Genomic DNA, 23816 nt, shown 5'->3' with positions numbered 1-23816 from the left:
GCCTTCCCAGCCGCAGCCCTGTGATATAACCCCAGCCCCTGATATAACCCCAGCCCTGTGATATAACCCCAGCCCCTGATATAACCCCAGCCCCTGAGATATAACCTCAGCCTCTGGACCTGAGATATAACCCCAGCCCCTGGACCTGAGATATAACCCCAGCCTCTGATATAACCCCAGCCCCTGATATAACCCCAGCCCCTGATAAAACCCCAGCCCCTGATATAATCCCAGCCCCTGGACCTGAGATATAACCCCAGCCCCTGATATAACCCCAGCCCCTGATATAACCCCAGCCCCTGATATAACCCCAGCCCCTGGACCTGAGATATAACCCCAGCCCCTGATATAACCCCAGCCCCTGATATAACCCCAGCCCCTGATATAACCCCAGCCCCTGATATAACCCCAGCCCCTGGACCTGAGATATAACCCCAGCCCCTGGACCTGAGATATAACCCCAGCCCTTGATATAACCCCAGCCCCTGATATAACCCCAGCCCCTGGACCTGAGATATAACCCCAGCCCCTGGACCTGTGATTAACCCCAGCCCCTGAGAAAAAAAAACAGCCCCTGATATAACCCAGCCCCTGATATAACCCCAGCCCCTGGACCTGAGATATAACCACAGCCCCTGGACCTGTGATATAACCCCAGCCCCTGATATAACCCCAGTCCCTGGACCTGAGATATAACCCCAGCCCCTGATATAACCCCAGCCCCTGATATAACCCCAGTCCCTGGACCTGAGATATAACCCCAGCCCTGTGATATAACCCCAGCCCCTGATATAACCCCAGCCCCTGAGATATAACCTCAGCCCCTGGACCTGAGATAAAACCCCAGCCCCTGGACCTGAGATATAACCCCAGCCTCTGATATAACCCCAGCCCCTGGACCTGAGATATAACCCCAGCCCCTGATAAAACCCCAGCCCCTGATATAACCCCAGCCCCTGGACCTGAGATATAACCCCAGGCCCTGATATAACCCCAGCCCCTGATATAACCCCAGCCCCTGATATAACCCCAGCCCCTGGACCTGAGATATAACCCCAGACCCTGATATAACCCCAGCCCCTGGACCTGAGATATAACCCCAGCCCCTGATATAACCCCAGCCCCTGATATAACCCCAGCCCCTGGACCTGAGATATAACCCCAGCCCCTGATATAACCCCAGCCCCTGATATAACCCCAGCCCCTGATATAACCCCAGCCCCTGGACCTGAGATATAACCCCAGCCCCTGGACCTGAGATATAACCCCAGCCCCTGATATAACCCCAGCCCCTGATATAACCCCAGCCCCTGGACCTGAGATATAACCCCAGCCCCTGAGAAAAAAAAAACAGCCCCTGACATAACCCCAGCCCTTGATATAACCCCAGCCCCTGGACCTGAGATATAACCCCAGCCCCTGGACCTGTGATATAACCCCAGCCCCTGATATAACCCCAGTCCCTGGACCTGAGATATAACCCCAGCCCCTGATATAACCCCAGCCCCTGATATAACCCCAGTCCCTGGACCTGAGATATAACCTCACCCCTGATATAACCCCAGCCCCTGGACCTGTGATATAACCCCAGCCCCTGATATAACCCAGCCCCTGGACCTGAGATATAACCCCAGCCCCTGATATAACCCCAGCCCCTGATATAACCCCAGCCCCTGGACCTGAGATATAACCCCAGCCCCTGATATAACCCCAGCCCCTGATATAACCCCAGCCCCTGATATAACCCCAGCCCCTGATATAACCCCAGCCCCTGGACCTGAGATATAACCCCAGCCCCTGATATAACCCCAGCCCCTGATATAACCTCAGCCCCTGATATAACCCCAGCCCCTGAGATATAACCACAGCCCCTGGACCTGAGATATAACCCCAGCCCCTGATAAAACCCCAGCCCCTGATATAACCCCAGCCCCTGATATAACCCCAGCCCCTGAGATATAACCTCAGCCCCTGGACCTGAGATATAACCTCAGCCCCTGGACCTGAGATATAACCCCAGCCCCTGATATAACCCCAGCCCCTGGACCTGAGATATACCCCCAGCCCCTGATATAACCCCAGCCCCTGATATAACCCCAGCCCCTGGACCTGAGATATAACCCCAGCCCCTGGACCTGAGATATAACCCCAGCCCCTGATATAACCCCAGTCCCTGGACCTGAGATATAACCCCAGCCCCTGAGAAAAAAAACAGCCCCTGATATAACCCCAGCCCCTGATATAACCCCAGCCCCTGGAACTGAGATATAACCCCAGCCCCTGGACCTGTGATATAACCCCAGCCCCTGGACCTGTGATATAACCCCAGCCCCTGATATAACCCCAGTCCCTGGACCTGAGATATAACCCCAGCCCCTGATATAACCCCAGTCCCAGGACCAGATATATAACCCCAGCCCCTGATATAACCCCAGTCCCTGGACCTGAGATATAACCCCAGACCCTGGACCTGAGATATAACCCCAGCCCCTGATATAACCCCAGCCCCTGATATAACCCCAGTCCCTGGACCTGAGATATAACCTCAGCCCCTGATATAACCCCAGCCCCCGGACCTGAAATATAACCCCAGCCCGGATATAACCCCAGCCCCTGAGATATGACCCCATCCCCTGGACCTGAGATATAACCCCCGCCCCTGATATAACCCCAGCCCCTGGACCTGAGATATAACCCCAGCCCCTGATATAACCCCAGCCCATGGACCTGAGATATAACCCCAGCCCCTGATATAACCCCAGCCCATGGACCTGAGATATAACCCCAGCCCCTGATATAACCCCAGCTGTGAAGTGGTGTGTAAGGGCCTAATGAAACACACACACCTGAGATGGGAGGTTATCGCGAGTGACGAGGGAATTTAGGAGGTTATCGCGAGTGATGAGGGTGTCTAGGAGGTTATCGCGAGGGATGAGGGCGTCTAGGAGGTTATCGCGAGTGACGAGGCCCTCCAGGAGGTTATCGCGAGTGACGAGGCCCTCCAGGAGGTTATCGCGAGTGACGAGGCCCTCCAGGAGGTTATCGCGAGTGACGAGGCCCTCCAGGAGGTTATCGCGAGTGACGAGGCCCTCCAGGAGGTTATCGCGAGTGATGAGGATGTCTAGTAGGTTATCGCGATTGATGAGGATGTCTAGGAGGTTACCGGGAGTGATGAGGGCATCTAGGAAGTTATCGCGAGTGATGAGGGCATCTAGGAAGTTATTGCGAGTGATGAGGATGTCTAGGAGGTTATCGCGAGTGATGAGGGCATCTAGGAGGTTATCGCAAGTGATAAGGATGTCCAGGAGGTTATCGCGAGGGATGAGGGCATCTAGGAAGTTATCGCGAGGGATGAGGGCGTCTAGGAGTTTATCGCGAGTGATGAGGGCGTCTAGGAGGTTATCGCGAGTGATGAGGATGACTAGGAGGTTATCGCGAGGGATGAGGGCATCTAGGAAGTTATCGCGAGGGATGAGGGCGTCTAGGAGTTTATCGCGAGTGATGAGGGTGTCTAGGAGGTTATCGCGAGGGATGAGGGTGTCTAGGAGGTTATCGCGAGGGATGAGGGCGTCTAGGTGGTTATCGCTAGTGATGAGGATGTCTAGGAGGTTATCGCGAGTGATGAGGGCATCTAGGAGGTTATCGAGAGTGATGAGGGCATCTAGGAGGTTATCGAGAGTGATGAGGGCATCTAGGAGGTTATCGAGAGTGATGAGGGCATCTAGGAGGTTATCGAGAGTGATGAGGGCATCTAGGAGGTTATCGAGAGTGATGAGGGCATCTAGGAGGTTATCAGGATTTGTGACATAAAGCTCTAATCAGTTTCAATATCATGCTGATTCAAGGGCAGCAGGTAACACCTGTTTTTATGTGTGTGTGTGTGTGTGTGTGTGTGTGTGTGTGTGTGTGTGTGTGTGTTTGACTCCATCAGGATAGATTTAAACCCACATAAGGCTCCGTCTCCTGGTGGACAGGCAGGGATCAGGTGGGGGTCAGGAGGCGAGGAGAGGATGAGGGGGGAGGAGAGGATGAGGGGGGAGGAGAGGATGAGGGGGGAGGAGAGGAGTGGATGAGATGAGGGGGGAGAGGAGAAGAGGGGTGGTCACTAAAGGAAAAGCAGCCTGCTGAGACTGATTGAAAAAAGACACACTCAGCACAATGTGCGCGTGTGTGTGTGTGTGTGTGTGTGTGTGTGTGTGTGAGTGAGTGAGTGAGTGAGTGAGTGAGTGAGTGAGTGAGTGAGTGAGTGACTGACTGAGTGACAGATAGACAGACAGACAGACATGAGCCTTGCATCGACAGCCGAGTCTGGGCAGTGTGATTCTGTTTTATGTTGGTCATTTAGCAAAACCATTTAAGTGAATGTCAGCAGTTCTCTCTGCTTTCTGCAAGGAATTCATATCACCCAGCTACAGCTGGATCAATACAAACTAGGGTGAAATCATGACCTCATCCAGACAGCTGTCTAACTAGTGGGGTGAAATCATGACCTCATCCAGCCAGCTGTCTAACTAGTGGGGTGAAATCATGACCTCATTCAGCCAGCTGTCTAACTAGTGGGGTGAAATCATGACCTCATCCATGCCAGCTGTCTAACTAGTGGGGTGGAATCACGACCTCATCCAGCAAGCTGTCTACCTAGTGGGGTGAAATCATGACCTCATCCAGCCAGCTGTCTAACTAGTGGGGTGAAATCATGACCTCATCCAGCCAGCTGTCTACCTAGTGGGGTGAAATCATGACCTCATCCAGCCAGCTGTTAACTAGTGTGGTGAAATCATGACCTCATCCAGCCAGCTGTCTACCTAGTGGGGTTAAATCACGACCTCATCCAGCCAGCTGTCTACCTAGTAGGGTGAAATGACAACCTCATCCAGCCAGCTGTCTAACTAGTGGGGTGAAATCCCATCTCACATTATCCATCCTCCTCATCCCTCCTCCTCCACATCCCACATCATCCCTCCTCCCCATCCCACATCATCCCTCCTCCTCCCCATCCCACATCATCCCTCCTCCTCCCCCTCCTCATCCCTCCTCCCCATCCCACATCATCCCTCCTCATCCCTCCTTAACATCCCACATCATCACTCCTCCTCCCCCTCCTCTTCCCTCTTCCCCATCCCACATCATCCCTCCTCCCCATCCCTCCACATCCCTCCTCCTCCCCCTCCTCATCCCTCCTCCACATCCCACATCATCCCTCCTCCTCCCCCTTCTCATCCCACATCATCCCTCCTCCTCCCCCTCCTCATACCTCCTGCCCATCAACATCATCCCTGCTCCTCCCCCTTCTCATCCCACATCATCCCTCCTCCTCCCCCTCCTCATACCTCCCCATCCACATCATCCCTTCTCCTCCCCCTCCTCATACCTCCTCCCCATCCACATCATCCCTCCTCCTCCCCCTCCTCAAACCTCCTCCCCATCCACATCATCCCTCCTCCTCCCCATCCACATCATCCCTCCTCCTCCACCTCCTCATACCTCCTCCCCATCCACATCATCCCTCCTCCTCCCCCTCCTCATACCTCCCCATCCACATCATCCCTCCACCTCCCCCTCCTCATACCTCCTCCCCATCCACATCATCCCTCCTCCTCCCCCTCCTCATACCTCCCCATCCACATCATCCCTCCTCCTCCCCCTCCTCATACCTCCTCCCCATCCCACATCATCCCTCCTCCTCCCCCTCCTCATACCTCCTCCCCATCCACATCATTCCTCCTCCTCCCCCTCCTCATACCTCCTCCACATCCACATCATCCCTCCTCCTCCCCATCCTCATACCTCCTCCCCATCCACATCATCCCTCCTCCTCCCCCTCCTCATACCTCCTCCACATCTCACATCATTCCTCCTCCTCCTCATCCCTCCTCCCCCTCCTCATCCCTCCTTCTCCCCATCCCACATCATCCCGCCTCCTCCCCCTCCTCATCCCTCCTCCCCCTCCTCATCCCTCCTTCTCCCCATCCACATCATCCCTCCTCCTCCTCATCCCTCCTCCCCCTCCTCATACCTCCTCCCCATCCACATCATCCCTCCTCCTCCTCATCCCTCCTCCCCCTCCTCATACCTCCTCCCCATCCACATCATCCCTCTTCCTCCTCATCCCTCCTCCCCCTCCTCATACCTCCTCCCCATCCACATCATCCCTCCTCCTCCCCCTCCTCATACCTCCTCCCCATCCACATCATCCCTCCTCCTCCCCCTCCTCATACCTCCTCCACATCCCACATCATCCCTCCTCCTCCTCATCCCTCCTCCCCCTCCTCATCCCTCCTTCTCCCCATCCCACATCATCCCTCCTCCTCCCCCTCCTCATCCCTCCTCCCCCTCCTCATCCCTCCTTCTCCCCACCCACATCATCCCTCCTCCTCGTCATCCCTCCTCCCCCTCATACCTCCTCCCCATCCACATCATCCCTCCTCCTCCCCATCCACATCATCCCTCCTCCTCCCCATCCACATCATCCCTCCTCCTCCCCCTCCTCATACCTCCCCATCAACATCATCCCTCCTCCTCCTCCTCCTCATCCCTCCTCCCCCTCATACCTCCTCCCCATCCACATCATCCCTCCTCCTCCTCATCCCTCCTCCCCCTCATACCTCCTCCCCATCCACATCATCCCTCCTCCTCCCCCTCCTCATCCCTCCTCCCCATCCACATCATCCCTCCTCCTCCCCCTCCTCCCCCTCCTCATCCCTCCTCCTCCCCCTCCTCATCCCTCCTCCCCATCCACATCATCCCTCCTCATCCTCATCCCTCCTCCCCCTCATACCTCCTCCCCATCCACATCATCCCTCCTCCTCCCCCTCCTCATCCCTCCTCCCCATCCACATCATCCCTCCTCCTCCCCCTCCTCATCCCTCCTCCTCCCCCTCCTCATCCCTCCTCCCCCTCCTCCCCCTCCTCATCCCCCTCCTCCCCCTCCTCATCCTCCTCCTCCCCCTCCTCCCCCTCCTCATCCTCCTCCTCCCCCTCCTCATCCCTCCTCCTCCCCCTCCTCCTCCCTCCTCCTCCTCCCCCTCCTCCCCCTCCTCCTCCCCCTCCTCATCCTCCTCCTCCCCCTCCTCATACCTCCTCCCCATCCACATCATCCCTCCTCCTCCTCATCCCTCCTCCCCCTCCTCATACCTCCTCCCCATCCACATCATCCCTCTTCCTCCTCATCCCTCCTCCCCCTCCTCATACCTCCTCCCCATCCACATCATCCCTCCTCCTCCCCCTCCTCATACCTCCTCCCCATCCACATCATCCCTCCTCCTCCCCCTCCTCATACCTCCTCCACATCCCACATCATCCCTCCTCCTCCTCATCCCTCCTCCCCCTCCTCATCCCTCCTTCTCCCCATCCCACATCATCCCTCCTCCTCCCCCTCCTCATCCCTCCTCCCCCTCCTCATCCCTCCTTCTCCCCACCCACATCATCCCTCCTCCTCGTCATCCCTCCTCCCCCTCATACCTCCTCCCCATCCACATCATCCCTCCTCCTCCCCCTCCTCATCCCTCCTCCCCATCCACATCATCCCTCCTCCTCCCCATCCACATCATCCCTCCTCCTCCTCATCCCTCCTCCCCCTCATACCTCCTCCCCATCCACATCATCCCTCCTCCTCCCCCTCCTCATCCCTCCTCCCCATCCACATCATCCCTCCTCCTCCCCCTCCTCCCCCTCCTCATCCCTCCTCCTCCCCCTCCTCATCCCTCCTCCCCCTCCTCCCCCTCCTCATCCCCCTCCTCCCCCTCCTCATCCTCCTCCTCCCGCTCCTCATCCCTCCTCCTCCCCCTCCTCATCCCCCTCCTCCCCCTCCTCATCCTCCTCCTCCCCCTCCTCATCCCTCCTCCTCCCCCTCCTCATCCCTCCTCCTCCCCCTCCTCCCCCTCCTCCTCCTCATCCTCCTCCTCCCCCTCCTCATACCTCCTCCCCATCCACATCATCCCTCCTCCTCCTCATCCCTCCTCCCCCTCCTCATACCTCCTCCCCATCCACATCATCCCTCTTCCTCCTCATCCCTCCTCCCCCTCCTCATACCTCCTCCCCATCCACATCATCCCTCCTCCTCCCCCTCCTCATACCTCCTCCCCATCCACATCATCCCTCCTCCTCCCCCTCCTCATACCTCCTCCACATCCCACATCATCCCTCCTCCTCCTCATCCCTCCTCCCCCTCCTCATCCCTCCTTCTCCCCATCCCACATCATCCCTCCTCCTCCCCCTCCTCATCCCTCCTCCCCCTCCTCATCCCTCCTTCTCCCCACCCACATCATCCCTCCTCCTCGTCATCCCTCCTCCCCCTCATACCTCCTCCCCATCCACATCATCCCTCCTCCTCCCCCTCCTCATCCCTCCTCCCCATCCACATCATCCCTCCTCCTCCCCATCCACATCATCCCTCCTCCTCCCCCTCCTCATACCTCCCCATCAACATCATCCCTCCTCCTCCTCCTCCTCATCCCTCCTCCCCCTCATACCTCCTCCCCATCCACATCATCCCTCCTCCTCCTCATCCCTCCTCCCCCTCATACCTCCTCCCCATCCACATCATCCCTCCTCCTCCCCCTCCTCATCCCTCCTCCCCATCCACATCATCCCTCCTCCTCCCCCTCCTCCCCCTCCTCATCCCTCCTCCTCCCCCTCCTCATCCCTCCTCCCCCTCCTCCCCCTCCTCATCCCCCTCCTCCCCCTCCTCATCCTCCTCCTCCCGCTCCTCATCCCTCCTCATCCCCCTCCTCCCCCTCCTCATCCTCCTCCTCCTCCTCATCCCTCCTCCTCCCCCTCCTCATCCTCCTCCTCCCCCTCCTCATCCCTCCTCCTCCCCCTCCTCATCCCTCCTCCTCCCCCTCCTCCCCCTCCTCCTCCCCCTCCTCATCCTCCTCCTCCCCCTCCTCATCCCTCCTCCTCCCCATCCACATCATCCCTTCTCCTCCCCCTCCTCATCCCCCTCCTCATCCCTCCTCCTCCCCATCCACATCATCCCTCCTCCCCATCCACATCATCCCTCCTCCTCCCCCTCCTCATACCTCCTCCCCATCCACATCATCCCTCCTCCTCCCCATCCACATCATCCCTCCTCCTCCCCCTCCTCATACCTCCCCATCCACATCATCCCTCCTCCTCCCCATCCTCATACCTCCTCCCCATCCACATCATCCCTCCTCCTCCCCATCCTCATACCTCCTCCCCATCCACATCATCCCTCCTCCTCCCCCTCCTCATACCTCCTCCCCATCCACATCATCCCTCCTCCTCCCCCTCCGCATCCCTCCTCCTCCCCATCCACATCATCCCTCCTTACCTTTCTTTAAATCGATCTTCAGTCTCTTCCCTCCCTTCTTGCTGGTGAAGCCCACCAGGGTAGAGAAGGTGGGACTCCTCTTCAGGAGTGGGCTGTCACTCTTCTCCTTGGGGACAGGCGATAGGCTGACGGGGACAGGGTGGGCGAGATGGGGGGATGCCATTGGTCGGCCCTCTAGGCTGCTGCTGTCCTCAGCCATTCGGGCAGTAGGAGAGTCAGAGGGCTTAAAGGCAGGTTTGATTGAAGGCGGCTCCTTAGAGGAAGTCTTGGGTGTGGCTTTGGGACTGCCTGATTGGTTGAAGAGCTGACCAATCAGGCTCTTCTCGTACCTCTCCCTGTTGGAGACAGGAACTACTTCCAGACGCACCATGGGGGACCGCATAGCATAACGGAACACTTCCTGTGCCCTGGGGAGAACACACCACTCAGAACTGGCAGTCAACCATACTACTGACAACAACATATGGAACTATTCACACTTCCTGCTTTACTCAGACTTCCTGCTTTACTCAAGACTTCCTGCATTACTCAGACTTCCTGCATTACTCAGACTTCCTGCTTTACTCAGACTTCCTGCTTTACTCAAGACTTCCTGCATTACTCAAGACTTCCTGTATTACTCAGACTTCCTGCATGACTCAAGACTTCCTGCATTACTCAGACTTCCTGCTTTACTCAAGACTTCCTGCATTACTCAGACGCCTTGCATTACTCAAGACTTCCTGCATTACTCAAGACTTCCTGCATTACTCAGACTTCCTGCATTACTCAAGACTTCCTGCATTACTCAAGACTTCCTGCATTACTCAAGACTTCCAGCATTACTCAATACTTCCTGCATTACTCAAGACTTCCTGCATTACTCAAGACTTCCTGCTTTACTCACGACTTCCTGCATTACTCAGACTTCCTGCATTACTCAGACTTCCTGCATTACTCAGACTTCCTGCATTACTCAAGACTTCCTGCTTTACTCAAGACTTCCTGTATTACTCAGACTTCCTGCATTACTCAGACTTCCTGCTTTACTCAGACTTCCTGCATTACTCAGACTTCCTGCATTACTCAGACTTCCTGCATTACTCAGACTTCCTGCATTACTCAAGACTTCCTGCATTACTCAAGACTTCCAGCATTACTCAGACGCCTTGCATTACTCAAGACTTCCTGCATTACTCAAGACTTCCTGCATTACTCAGACTTCCTGCATTACTCAGACTCCCTGCATTACTCAGACTTCCTGCATTACTCAGACTTCCTGCATTACTCAGACTTCCTGCATTACTCAAGACTTCCTGCATTACTCAGACTTCCTGCATTACTCAGACTTCCTGCATTACTCAGACTTCCTGCATTACTCAGACTTCCTGCATTACTCAAGACTTCCTGCATTACTCAGACTTCCTGCATTACTCAAGACTTCCTGCATTACTCAGACTTCCTGCATTACTCAGACTTCCTGCATTACTCAAGACTTCCTGCATTACTCAGACTTCCTGCATTACTCAGACTTCCTGCATTACTCAAGACTTCCTGCATTACTCAAGACTTCCTGCACTACTCAAGACGTCCTGCACTACTCAAGACTTCCAGCATTACTCAATACTTCCTGCATTACTCAAGACTTCCTGCATTACTCAAGACTTCCTGCATTACTCAAGACTTCCTGCACTACTCAAGACTTCCTGCACACCTCAAGACTTCCTTCTTTACTCAAGACTTCCTGCATTACTCAATACTTCCTGCATTACTCAGACTATTACTTAGACTTCCTACACTACTCAGACCATCACTCAGACCATTACTCAGACCATTACTCAGACCATCACTCAGACCATTACTCAGACCATTACTCAGAACATTACTCAGACCATCACTCAGACCATTACTCAGACCATTACTCAGACCATTACTCAGACCATTACTCAGACTATTACTTAGACTTCCTACACTACTCAGACCATCACTCAGACCATTACTCAGACCATCACTCAGACCATTACTCAGACCATTACTCAGACCATTACTCAGACCATTACTCAGACCATTACTCAGACCATTACTCAGACCATTACTCGGACCATTACTGAGACCATTACTCGGACCATTACTCGGACCATTACTCAGACCATTACTCAGACCATTACTCAGACCATTACTCAGACCATTACTCAGACCATTACTCAGACTATTACTTAGACTTCCTGCACTACTCAGACTTCCTGCATTACTCAAGACTTCCTGCATTACTCAAGACTTCCTGCATTACTCAAGACTTCCTGCATTACTCAAGACTTCCTGCATTACTCAAGACTTCCTGCACTACTCAAGACTTCCTGCATTACTCAAGACTTCCTGTATTACTCAAGACTTCCTGCATTACTCAAGACTTCCTGCATTACTCAAGACTTCCAGCATTACTCAAGACTTCCAGCATTACTCAAGACTTCCAGCATTACTCAAGACTTCCTACATTACTCAAGACTTCCTGCATTACTCAAGACTTCCTGCATTACTCAAGACTTCCTGCATTACTCAATACTTCCTGTATTACTCAAGACTTCATGCATTACTCAAGACTCCCTGCATTACTCAAGACTCCCTGCATGACTTAAGACTTCCTGTATGACTCAAGACTTCCTGCATGACCCAAGACTTCCTGCATTACTCAGACTTCCTGCATTACTCAAGACTTCCTGCATTACTCAAGACTTCCTGCATTACTCAAGACTTCCTGCACTACTCAAGACTTCCTGCACACCTCAAGACTTCCTTCTTTACTCAAGACTTCCTGCATTACTCAATACTTCCTGCATTACTCAGACTATTACTTAGACTTCCTACACTACTCAGACCATCACTCAGACCATTACTCAGACCATTACTCAGACCATCACTCAGACCATTACTCAGACCATTACTCAGAACATTACTCAGACCATCACTCAGACCATTACTCAGACCATTACTCAGACCATTACTCAGACCATTACTCAGACTATTACTTAGACTTCCTACACTACTCAGACCATCACTCAGACCATTACTCAGACCATCACTCAGACCATTACTCAGACCATTACTCAGACCATTACTCAGACCATTACTCAGACCATTACTCGGACCATTACTGAGACCATTACTCAGACCATTACTCAGACCATTACTCAGACCATTACTCAGACCATTACTCAGACCATTACTCAGACTATTACTTAGACTTCCTGCACTACTCAGACTTCCTGCATTACTCAAGACTTCCTGCATTACTCAAGACTTCCTGCATTACTCAAGACTTCCTGCATTACTCAAGACTTCCTGCATTACTCAAGACTTCCTGCATTACTCAAGACTTCCTGCATTACTCAAGACTTCCTGCACTACTCAAGACTTCCTGCATTACTCAAGACTTCCTGCATTACTCAAGACTTCCTGCATTACTCAAGACTTCCAGCATTACTCAAGACGTCCAGCATTACTCAAGACTTCCAGCATTACTCAAGACTTCCTACATTACTCAAGACTTCCTGCATTACTCAAGACTTCCTGCATTACTCAAGACTTCCTGCATTACTCAATACTTCCTGTATTACTCAAGACTTCATGCATTACTCAAGACTCCCTGCATTACTCAAGACTCCCTGCATGACTTAAGACTTCCTGCATGACTCAAGACTTCCTGCATGACCCAAGACTTCCTGCATTACTCAGACTTCCTGCATTACTCAAGACATTCTGCATTACTCAGACTTACGGCATTACTCAGACTTCCTGCATGACTCAAGACTTCCTGTATTACTCAGACTTACGGCATTACTCAGACTTCCTGCATGACTCAAGACTTCCTGCATTATTCAAGACTTCCAGCATTACTCAAGACTTCCTGCATTACTCTTGTATTGAAGTCAACGGGAGATTTGGGACTCAATTGATATGAACGAGTGACTATATGAAGAAACAAGAGAAACTGCATCTGATAACAGCTATGACGCAAGCCAGGCAGTCATGACAAAGGGAGAGAGGTGTGGTCTAAGGGGGATAAAAAAAAAACATAAACCCAGCTCGACAAGGAGACACACAAAGGGGGCCAAAACAAAGGGGGGCACACAAAGGGGGCCACACAAAGGGGGACACACAAAGGGGGACACACAAAGGCCCCTGTCTGGAATCAAGAGCAAAGTTGCTTACTGGGTAAAGGATTTGTCCATTAACTCTGTATCATTGATTTTAACAATGCACTCATCGTCCTGAAAGATCCCCTCTCGCTTAGAACGACTGTTCTCCTCCACACCACGAATGTGCAGGCCCAGAGCCCTGTAGAGAGAGAGAGGGAGAGAGAGAAGAGAGAGAGACACAGAGAGAGAGAGACAGAGACGAGAGAGAGAGAGAGACACAGAGAGAGACAGAGAGAGAGAGAGAGACACACAGAGAGAGAGAGAGACACAGAGAGAGAGAGAGAGAGAGAGAGACAGAGAGAGAGAGAGAGAGAGAGATAAAGACAGAGACAGAGAGAGAGATAGAGAGAGAAAGACAGAGAGAGACACACAGAGAGAGATTCACAGAGAGAGAGACAGAGAGAGAGAGAGAGAGAGACAGAGACAGAGACAGAGAGAGAGAGAGATAGAGAGAGAGAGAAAGACAGAGAGAGAGACACAGAGAGAGACAGAGAGAGAGAGAGAGAGAGAGAGAGAGAGACACACAGAGAAAGAGACACAGACAGAGACAGAGAGAGAGAGAGGAGAGAGAGACACAGAGAGAGAGAGACACAGAGAGAGAAAGACAGAGACAGAGACACAGAGAGAGAGAGACACAAAGAGAGAGAGACACAGAGAGAGAGAGAAAGACAGAGACAGAGAGAGAGAGAGAGAGAGAGAGACAGAGAGAGAGACAGAGAGAAAGAGAGAGAGAAACAGAGAGAGAGAGAGAGATACAGAGAGAGAGAGAGACACAGAGAGAGAGAGACAGAGAGCGAGAGACAGAGAGACACACAGAGAGAGACACAGAGAGAGAGAGAGAATGTGAGAGAGAGACCGAGAGAGAGAGAGGAGAGAGAGAGAGAGAGAGAGAGAGAGAGAGAGAGAGAGAGAGAGAGAGAGAGACACAGAGAGAGAGACACAGAGAGAGAGAGACACAGAGAGAGAGAGAAAGACAGAGACAGAGACACAGAGAGAGAGAGACACACAGAGAGAGTTTGGGGAGATGGGGATGATGAACTATTAAAGGGATGACAGAGAGGGGGATGATGTACTATTAAAGGGATGACAGAGAGGGGGATGATGTACTATAAATGGATGACAGAGAGAGGGATGATGTACTATAAATGGAATACAGAGTGGGGGATGATGTACTATTAAAGGGATGACAGAGGGATGATGTACTATAAAGGGATGACAGAGAGGGGGATGATGTACTATTAAAGGGATGACAGAGAGAGGGATGATGTACTATTAAAGGGATGAACAGAGAGAGGGATGATGTACTATTAAAGGGATGACAGAGAGAGGGATGATGTGCTATAAAGGGATGACAGAGAGAGGGATGATGTACTATAAAGGGATGACAGAGAGAGGGATGATGTACTATTAAAGGGATGACAGAGAGAGGGATGATGTACTATTAAAGGGATGAACAGAGGGATGATGTACTATTAAAGGGATGACAGAGAGAGGGATGATGTACTATAAAGGGATGACAGAGAGGGGGATGATGTACTATTAAAGGGATGACAGAGAGAGGGATGATGTACTATAAAGGGATGACAGAGAGGGGGATGATGTACTATTAAAGGGATGACAGAGAGAGGGATGATGTACTATAAATGGATGACAGAGAGGGGGATAATGTACTATAAAGGGATGACAGAGAGGGGGATGATGTACTATTAAAGGGATGACAGAGAGAGGGATGATGTACTATAAATGGAATACAGAGTGGGGGATGATGTACTATTAAAGGGATGACAGAGAGAGGGATGATGTACTATAAAGGGATGACAGAGAGGGGGATGATGTACTATTAAAGGGATGACAGAGAGAGGGATGATGTACTATAAATGGATGACAGAGAGGGGGATAATGTACTATAAAGGGATGACAGAGAGGGGGATGATGTACTATTAAAGGGATGACAGAGAGAGGGATGATGTACTATAAATGGAATACAGAGTGGGGGATGATGTACTATTAAAGGGATGACAGAGAGAGGGATTATGTACTATTAAAGGGATGAACAGAGGGATGATGTACTATTAAAGGGATGACAGAGAGAGAGATGATGTACTATAAAGGGATGACAGAGAGGGGGATGATGTACTATAAAGGGATGACAGAGAGAGGGATGATGTACTATAAAGGGATGACAGAGGGATGATGTACTATTAAAGGGATGACAGAGGGATGATGTACTATAAAGGGATGACAGAGAGGGGGATGATGTACTATTAAAGGGATGACAGAGAGAGGGATGATGTACTATTAAAGGGATGAACAGAGAGAGGGATGATGTACTATTAAAGGGATGACAGAGAGAGGGATGATGTGCTATAAAGGGATGACAGAGAGAGGGATGATGTACTATAAAGGGATGACAGAGAGAGGGATGATGTACTATAAAGGGATGACAGAGAGAGGGATGATGTACTCACCGTCCGCTGAGAGAGGAGACATAAGGAACAACGTGGATACCCAGTGGACCGTGTTCTCCTGAGATATCCACTGTCTTGGTCAGGCTGCTGCACACACACACACACACACACACACACAAACACACACACACACACACAGAGAGAGAAGAGAAACACACATTATTAGTCGGCAGGACAGAAAAAACACAGATACCATCAACATAACATAACCCTAACCCTTCACACTGTAATCAGACCTAACCCTTCACACTGTAATCAGACCTAACCCTTCACACTGTAATCAGACCTAACCCTTCACACTGTAATCAGACCTAACCCTTCACACTGTAATCAGACCTAACCCTTCACACTGTAATCAGGCCTAACCCTTCACACTGTAATCAGACCTAACCCTTCACACTGTAATCAGACCTAACCCTTCACACTGTAATCAGACCTAACCCTTCACACTGTAATCAGACCTAACCCTTCACACTGTAATCAGACCTAACCCTTCACACTGTAATCAGACCTAACCCTTCACACTGTAATCACACCTAACCCTTCACACTGTAATCAGACCTAACCCTTCACACTGTAATCAGACCTAACCCTTCACACTGTAATCAGACCTAACCCTTCACACTGTAATCAGGCCTAACCCTTCACTCTGTAATCAAACCTAACCCTAACCCTTCACACTGTAATCAGACCTAACCCTTCACACTGTAATCAGACCTAACCCTTCACACTGTAATCAGACCTAACCCTTCACACTGTAATCAGGCCTAACCCTTCACACTGTAATCAGGCCTAACTCTTCACACTGTAATCAGACCTAACCCTAACCCTTCACACTGTAATCAGACCTAACCCTTCACACTGTAATCAGGCCTAACCCTTCACACTGTAATCAGACCTAACCCTTCACACTGTAATCAGGCCTAACTCTTCACACTGTAATCAGACCTAACCCTAACCCTAACCCTTCACACTGTAATCAGACCTAACCCTTCACACTGTAATCAGGCCTAACCCTTCACACTGTAATCAGGCCTAACTCTTCACACTGTAATCAGACCTAACCCTAACCCTAACCCTTCACACTGTAATCAGACCTAACCCTTCACACTGTAATCAGGCCTAACCCTTCACACTGTAATCAGACCTAACCTATCACACTGTAATCAGGCCTAACTCTTCACACTGTAATCAGACCTAACCCTAACCCTAACCCTTCACACTGTAATCAGACCTAACCCTTCACACTGTAATCAGGCCTAACCCTTCACACTGTAATCAGACCTAACCCTTCACACTGTAATCAGGCCTAACCCTTCACACTGTAATCAAACCTAACCCTTCACACTGTAATCACACCTAACCCTTCACACTGTAATCAGACCTAACCCTTCACACTGTAATCAGACCTAACCCTTCACACTGTAATCAGACCTAACCCTTCACACTGTAATCAGGCCTAACCCTTCACTCTGTAATCAAACCTAACCCTTCACACTGTAATCACACCTAACCCTTCACACTGTAATCAGACCTAACCCTAACCATTCACACTGTAATCAGACCTAACCCTTCATACTGTAATCAGACCTAACCCTTCATACTGTAATCAGACCTAACCCTTCACACTGTAATCAGACCTAACCCTTCACTCTGTAATCAAACCTAACCCTAACCCTTCACACTGTAATCAGGCCTAACCCTTCACACTGTAATCAAACCTAACCCTTCACACTGTAATCACACCTAACCCTTCACACTGTAATCAGACCTAACCCTTCACACTGTAATCAGACCTAACCCTTCACACTGTAATCAGACCTAACCCTTCACACTGTAATCAGGCCTAACCCTTCACTCTGTAATCAAACCTAACCCTTCACACTGTAATCAGGCCTAACCCTAACCCTTCACACTGTAATCAGACCTAACCCTTCACACTGTAATCAGACCTAACCCTTCACACTGTAATCAGGCCTAACCCTTCACACTGTAATCAGACCTAACCCTTCACACTGTAATCAATCAATTTAATCTTTATTTAACTAGGCAAGTCAGTTAAGAACACATTCGTATTTCCAATGACGTATTGTGAGGTTGGTTCGGTTTAAAACATGAAATGTATTATGATGATTATGATTTTAGAGCCTTTTAATGGAAATTACAATTCAGTTATTCCATCATCACTGTCAGGGTCCATATTGGGTCATCAATAGAACAACAGAAATTACTACGAAATAAAACTATATTTCAGTTGTATATGATTTCATTATTTTTTTCTAATGACTGCCTCGCCTGGTTCTCCAACTACTTTGCAGACAGAGTTCAGTGTGTCAAATCGGGGGGCATGTTTTCCGGTCCTCTGGCAGTCTCTATGGGGGTGCCACAGGGTTCAATTCTCGGGCCGACTCTTTTCTCTGTATACATCAATGATGTTGCTCTTGCTGCGGGCGATTCCCTGATCCACCTCTACGCAGACGACACCATTCTGTATACTTCCGGCCCTTCCTTGGACACTGTGCTAACTAACCTCCAAACGAGCTTCAATGCCATACAACACTCCTTCCGTGGCCTCCAACTGCTCTTAAAACGCTAGTAAAACCAAATGCATGCTTTTCAACCGTTCGCTGCCTGCACCCGCACGCCCGACCAGCATCACCACCCTGGATGGTTCCGACCTTGAATATGTGGACATCTATAAGTACCTAGGTGTCTGGCTAGACTGTAAACTCTCCTTCCAGACTCATATCAAACCTCTCCAATCCAAAATCAAATCTAGAATTGGCTTTCTATTTCGCAACAAAGCCTCCTTCACTCACGCCGCCAAACTTACCCTAGTAAAACTGACTATCCTACCGATCCTCGACTCTGCCGATGTCATCTACAAAATAGCTTCCAATACTCTAATCAGCAAACTGGATGCAGTTTATCACAGTGCCATCCGTTTTGTTACTAAAGCACCTTATACCACCCACCACTGCGACCTGTATGCTCTAGTCGGCTGGCCCTCGCTACATATTCGTCGCCAGACCCACTGGCTCCAGGTCATCTACAAGTCTATGCTAGGTAAAGCTCCGCCTTATCTCAGTTCACTGGTCACGATGGCAACACCCACCCGTAGTACGGGCTCCAGCAGGTGTATCTCACTGATCATCCCTAAAGCCAACACCTCATTTGGCCGCCTTTCATTCCAGTTCTCTGCTGCCTGTGACTGGAACGATTTGCAAAAATTGCTGAAGTTGGAAACTTTTATCTCCCTCACCAACTTTAAACATCTGCTATCTGAGCAGCTAACCGATCGCTGCAGCTGTACATAGTCTATCGGTAAATAGCCCACCCATTTTTACCTACCTCATCCCCATACTGTTTATATTTATTTACTTTTCTGCTCTTTTGCACACCAACCTGTACAAGACCATCTGATCATTTATCACTCCAGTGTTAATCTTAAAAATTGTAATTATTCACCTACCTCCTCATGCCTTTTGCACACAATGTATATAGACTATTTTTTTTAAAATCAAAAATCAGACAGACAGACAGACAGACAGACAGAGAGAGCGAAAGGGAGAGAGAGACAGAGAGAGAAAAGCGAGAGAGAAAGAGAGAGAGACAGAGACAGAGAGAGAGAAAAAGGGAGCGAGAACGAGAGAGAAAGCAAGAGAGAGAGCGAGACAGACAGACAGAGAGAGAGAGAGAGAGAGAGAGAGAGAGAGAGAGAGAGAGAAAGGGAGAGAGTGAAAGAGAGAGAGAGGCAGATAGAGAGAGAGAAAGAGAAAGGCAAGAGAGAGAGCGCGAGACAGACAGACAGACAGACAGACAGAGAGAGAGAGAGAGAGAGAGAGAGAGAGAGAGAGAGAGAGAGACATGTCCAGACAGCCTGGAGACAGAGGCTGTGGAACAAACAGGAACAAGTTCAGGTAGAGCGGGCACAGCAGGGCAGACATCTGAAGAGCAACTTCATCAACTCTCCACAAGTTGCAATTCATGCAGAGACGGAACAAAACAACAAATATCAAAGAGTAGCCTCTCCTCTAGGAGAGAGGGGGAGGGAGGGAGACGGGGAAGGAGGGCAGATGAGAGAGAGAATTAATTAGGAAGGACTAATGAATACCACACGCATTAATATCAAGGAGGAAAAAAATCCATCCACTTTCCCCTCCCTCCCTCCTCTTCTAGCTTCTCTCCATCCCCTGATTGTGCTCTCTCGGAAGATGGAGAGAAGAGGAGGGGGAGGGAGGCAGAGAGGAGAGGGGGATAGAGATGTATTCATATATACACAGATGAGATGAGGGCTGGAGATGGGTTGAGTAGAGTAACAGGGGAGGGGGATGTGATCATTCTACCCAACACCAGAACTACAGGGGAGGGGATTGTGATCATTCTACCCAACACCAGAACTACAGGGGAGGGGGTTGTGATCATTATACACAACACCAGAACTACAGGGGAGGGGGTTGTGATCATTATACCCAACACCAGAACTACAGGGGAGGGGGTTGTGATCATTCTACCCCAACACCAGAACTACAGGGGAGGGGTATGTGATCATTATACCCAACACCAGAACTACAGGGGAGGGGTATGTGATCATTATACCCAACACCAGAACTACAGGGGAGGGGTATGTGATCATTATACCCAACACCAGAACTACAGGGGAGGGGGTTGTGATCATTACACCAGAACTACTGGGGAGGGGGTTGTGATCATTATACCCCAACACCAGAACTACAGGGGAGGGGTATGTGATCATTATACCCAACACCAGAACTACAGGGGAGGGGTATGTGATCATTATACCCAACACCAGAACTACAGGGGAGGGGGTTGTGATCATTCTACCACAACACCAGAACTACAGGGGAGGGGGTTGTGATCATTATACCCAACACCAGAACTACAGGGGAGGGGGTTGTGATCATTCTACCCCAACACCAGAACTACAGGGGAGGGGTATGTGATCATTATACCCAACACCAGAACTACAGGGGAGGGGTATGTGATCATTATACCCAACACCAGAACTACAGGGGAGGGGTATGTGATCATTATACCCAACACCAGAACTACAGGGGAGGGGGTTGTGATCATTACACCAGAACTACTGGGGAGGGGGTTGTGATCATTATACCCCAACACCAGAACTACAGGGGAGGGGTATGTGATCATTATACCCAACACCAGAACTACAGGGGAGGGGTATGTGATCATTATACCCAACACCAGAACTACAGGGGAGGGGGTTGTGATCATTCTACCCCAACACCAGAACTACAGGGTAGGGGGTTGTGATCATTCTACCCCAACACCAGAACTACAGGGGAGGGGTATGTGATCATTATACCCAACACCAGAACTACAGGGTAGGGGGTTGTGATCATTCTACCCCAACACCAGAACTACAGGGGAGGGGGTTGTGATCATTCTACCCAACACCAGAACTACAGGGGAGGGGGTTGTGATCATTCTACCCAACACCAGAACTACAGGGGAGGGGGATGTGATCATTATACCAGAACTACAGGGGATGGTGATGTGATCATTACACCAGAACTACAGGGAAGGGGGTTGTGATCATTCTACCCCAACACCAGAACTACAGGGTAGGGGGTTGTGATCATTCTACCCCAACACCAGAACTACAGGGAAGGGGGTTGTGATCATTCTACCCCAACACCAGAACTACAGGGTAGGGGGTTGTGATCATTCTACCCCAACACCAGAACTACAGGGAAGGGGGTTGTGATCATTCTACCCAACACCAGAACTACAGGGGAGGGGGATGTGATCATTATACCAGAACTACAGGGGATGGTGATGTGATCATTACACCAGGACTACAGGGAAGGGGGTTGTGATCATTACACCAGAACTACAGAACTAAAGTATGAAAATGTATGTCAGTAGTAGTGAATTAAATATGAATAAAGGAATGAGGGCTTCTATAGAAGAGATATGGTGCAAGTAAGTAACTTCCATTTGAATGTAGGACTGTTACGGGGGGCTGAGTCACTGGTTACTGGTGCTCTTCCATGTCGTCCCTAGGAGGGCTGAGTCACTGGTTACTGGTGCTCTTCCATGCCGTCCCTAGGAGGGGTGAGTCACTGGTTACTGGTGCTCTTCCATGCCGTCCCTAGGAGGGGTGAGTCACTGGTTACTGGTGCTCTTCCATGTCGTCCCTAGGAGGGCTGAGTCACTGGTTACTGGTGCTCTTCCATGCCGTCCCTAGGAGGGGTGAGTCACTGGTTACTGGTGCTCTTCCATGCCGTCCCTAGGAGGGGTGAGTCACTGGTTACTGGTGCTCTTCCATGCCGTCCCTAGGAGGGCTGAGTCACTGGTTACTGGTGCTCTTCCATGCCGTCCCTAGGAGGGGTGAGTCACTGGTTACTGGTGCTCTTCCATGTCGTCCCTAGGAGGGGTGAGTCACTGGTTACTGGTGCTCTTCCATGCCGTCCCTAGGAGGGGTGAGTCACTGGTTACTGGTGCTCTTCCATGCCGTCCCTAGGAGTGGTGAGTCACTACTGTCTTACTGGTGCTCTTCCATGCCGCCCCTAGGAGGGCTGAGTCACTGGTTACTGGTGCTCTTCCATGCCGTCCCTAGGAGGGCTGAGTCACTGGTTACTGGTGCTCTTCCATGCCGTCCCTAGGAGGGGTGAGTCACTGGCTTACTGGTGCTCTTCCATGACGTCCCTAGGAGGGGTGAGTCACTGGCTTACTGGTGCTCTTCCATGACGTCCCTAGGAGGGGTGCGTGGGTTGAGTCGCTGACGTGATCCATAGTAGTGCACTATATAGGGCTCTGGTCTAAAGTAGTGCACTATATAGGGCTCTGGTCTAAAGTAGTGCACTATATAGGGAATAAGGCTCTGGTCTATAGTAGTGCACTATATAGGGCTCTGGTCTAAAGTAGTGCACTATATAGGGCTCTGGTCTAAAGTAGTGCACTATATAGGGCTCTGGTCTAAAGTAGTGCACTATATAGGGAATAGGGATCTGGTCTAAAGTAGTGCACTATATAGGGAAAAGGGCTCTGGTCTAAAGTAGTGCACTATATAGGGAATAGGGCTCTGGCGCGCACGCACGCACACACGCACACACACACACGCACGCACGCACACACACACACACACACACACGCGCGCACACGCACGCACGCGCGCACACGCACGCGCGCACGCACGCACGCACGCACGCACATGCACGCACGCACACACGCACACACGCACACACACACACACACACACACACACACACACACACACACACACACACACACACACACACACACACACACACGTCATCGTTCAATAACAGCATCTGTATTCACGCAACACAAACCCTCGCCATCTAACACAGACCATCATCACGGAGGTCAATTAGCAAACATGACTCCTCTCTCAGAGGTGATGCTGGGTATATTAACACACACAGAGAGGTGATGCTGGGTATATTAACACACACAGAGAGGTGATGCTGGGTAGGGGTATATTAACACACACAGAGAGGTGATGCTGGGTATATTAACACACACAGAGAGGTGATGCTGGGTAGGGGTATATTAACACACACAGAGAGGTGATGCTGGGTATATTAACACACACAGAGAGGTGATGCTGGGTATATTAACACACACAGAGAGGTGATGCTGGGTTATTAACACACACAGAGAGGTGATGCTGGGTATATTAACACACCCTAGTCCTGTAGTGGGGAGCTAACATCCCCCCTAGTCCTGTAGTGGGGAGCTAACATCCCCCTAGTCTCTCATCCCTCGCTCCCTGCCCCTCTCTCATCCCTCACTCCCTGTCCATCTGTCTCATCCCTCGCTCCCTGCCCCTCTCTCATCCCTCACTCCCTGTCCATCTGTCTCATCCCT

At 50.9% G+C, this 23816-nt stretch overlaps 1 protein-coding gene across 1 annotated transcript in view; it reads right to left on the bottom strand.

The window, feature by feature from the left end:
• LOC139386317 (partitioning defective 3 homolog B-like) overlaps positions 1-23816 on the bottom strand; it is a 193207-nt gene that overhangs the window by 63521 nt on the left and 105870 nt on the right. The window contains exons 6-8 of the mRNA XM_071131843.1: positions 15939-16025; positions 13484-13609; positions 9296-9702 (exon numbers count right to left, since the gene is read on the bottom strand). Of these exons, the coding sequence (XP_070987944.1) occupies positions 9296-9702; positions 13484-13609; positions 15939-16025 (620 nt within the window). The remainder of the gene's footprint in view (positions 1-9295; positions 9703-13483; positions 13610-15938; positions 16026-23816) is intronic.

This window comes from Oncorhynchus clarkii, chromosome 3, assembly GCF_045791955.1.
Source record: "Oncorhynchus clarkii lewisi isolate Uvic-CL-2024 chromosome 3, UVic_Ocla_1.0, whole genome shotgun sequence".
In the NCBI taxonomy this organism is placed as follows: Eukaryota; Metazoa; Chordata; class Actinopteri; order Salmoniformes; family Salmonidae; genus Oncorhynchus; species Oncorhynchus clarkii.
Note: the sequence above shows the minus strand (reverse complement) of the source record. Positions and strands in the feature narration are given on the sequence as shown.